The sequence below is a fragment of the Sinocyclocheilus grahami genome, unplaced genomic scaffold, assembly GCF_001515645.1.
Source record: "Sinocyclocheilus grahami isolate Dianchi unplaced genomic scaffold, SAMN03320097.WGS_v1.1 scaffold11866.1, whole genome shotgun sequence".
In the NCBI taxonomy this organism is placed as follows: Eukaryota; Metazoa; Chordata; class Actinopteri; order Cypriniformes; family Cyprinidae; genus Sinocyclocheilus; species Sinocyclocheilus grahami.
In genome coordinates this window covers 4,973-6,337 of record NW_015514091.1, presented here as the reverse complement: position 1 = coordinate 6,337, position 1,365 = coordinate 4,973, and the positions used below count along the sequence as shown (strand labels likewise).

The following is a 1,365-nucleotide window of genomic DNA, read 5'->3' as shown; positions in this document are numbered from 1 at the left end:
ACCTGTATGTCATGTATTTAAATATATTTGTAATTACACATTTGTTATGATGAAGTTGCAATTCAGTACATTTAAAACATAGTAACTTTAAATCTAAAATTAAAAAACACTACTGTTAAAATGATAATCAAGTACTTTACATGTGCTTTAGTATGTTAGCCAACACATTGAAAAAAGCATTAAAGGTTATTAAAACATCATGATTTAAAATGCACTTTAAAGTAAAACTTTTAATTTGACATTATTACTATGTGCACTTTTTAATAGTGTACTTAAGCGTGTTAAGAAGCATAATCTTGAAAGTGTCTCTCTTTTTAAAAATATACTTATAAGATTTGAAGTTCACTACAAGTGCGCGTTCAGTAAAATTAAGCACACTTCTTTTTCATATATGGAACATATGGAAGCTTGTTTCCAACACGGAATAAAAATAAATAAATAAAAGGTAATGGTGACTTTATCTCTCATAATTAAGCCTGTTTTTCAGAATTGCAAGATATAAACTCATAATTGCAAGAAAAAAACTTTTTTAATTTTTTATCCTTATTTTTTATATTTTTAAAATTTTTAAGCTTTGACATAAGAACGACATTAGAGTAAATTATATCATAATTTTCTTTCTTTTTTTGGAACTTGTCTTTGTAAACTCGTCTCAGGTTGTCTTTGTGAAACAGGCCAGGCTTGCATATGTCAAGTCAGCACTTCTGTAAACACACTTCACTATGAATAATGTATTAAAGTACGACATAACTGGAGATGTTACACACACACTGTTAAGGCTAAAGCAGAGAATGATGAATCAGGGTAAAAATACCACAGCACTCATCTAATCAATAATGAATGTACCTGGATGAGGATTTTGCCCAGACAGACGGACGGTGTGCTGAGTTCAGCCAGGAACATGACACCCTGGAAGTAATCGCCTTTTCCCTGCCTCCAGAACTGGAAGACAACGTGAGAAAGAGAAAGAGAGCAGATCTGAATATGAACAGATTCTCTAAAAGTTTCTGTTTTTTTTAAAACGTAGCCTATTTACCACAGAGATGGGGAAGCAGACGGTGACCATGACGACGTGATGCAGGATCATGAGGAACTCTCGCCGCAGGTAGCCTCTCACTGCCATAGCCTTGGATTTGGAGCCGTTGTCCACCTCGTGGCCTTTGACCTGAAGCTTGTACCAGTAGCACAGGAACATGGCGTAGATGTCATACACAAAGTACGGCACAGCGAACAGGATGTAGGAGCTGGTCAGCCAATGCCTGAGAAAGAAACACACAGAGACCGATGGGTTGAGAATCAGTAAGGGAAGCAGGTCTATAACTTTCTTTGTGAAAAAGAAGTACACTTTAGCATACTTTAAAAAAA

At 35.1% G+C, this 1,365-nt stretch overlaps 1 protein-coding gene across 1 annotated transcript in view; it reads right to left on the bottom strand.

Annotated features, from left to right (window-relative positions):
* Positions 1–846: 846 nt before the first annotated feature.
* The window catches only part of LOC107578766 (protein FAM57B-like), a gene marked incomplete at its 3' end in the record, with an annotated part of 4,193 nt that continues 3,674 nt past the window's right edge, over positions 847–1,365 (bottom strand). Inside the window, exons 4-5 of the mRNA XM_016264686.1 lie at positions 1,037–1,259; positions 847–942 (exon numbers count right to left, since the gene is read on the bottom strand). Coding sequence (XP_016120172.1) covers positions 847–942; positions 1,037–1,259 — 319 coding nt within the window. The remainder of the gene's footprint in view (positions 943–1,036; positions 1,260–1,365) is intronic.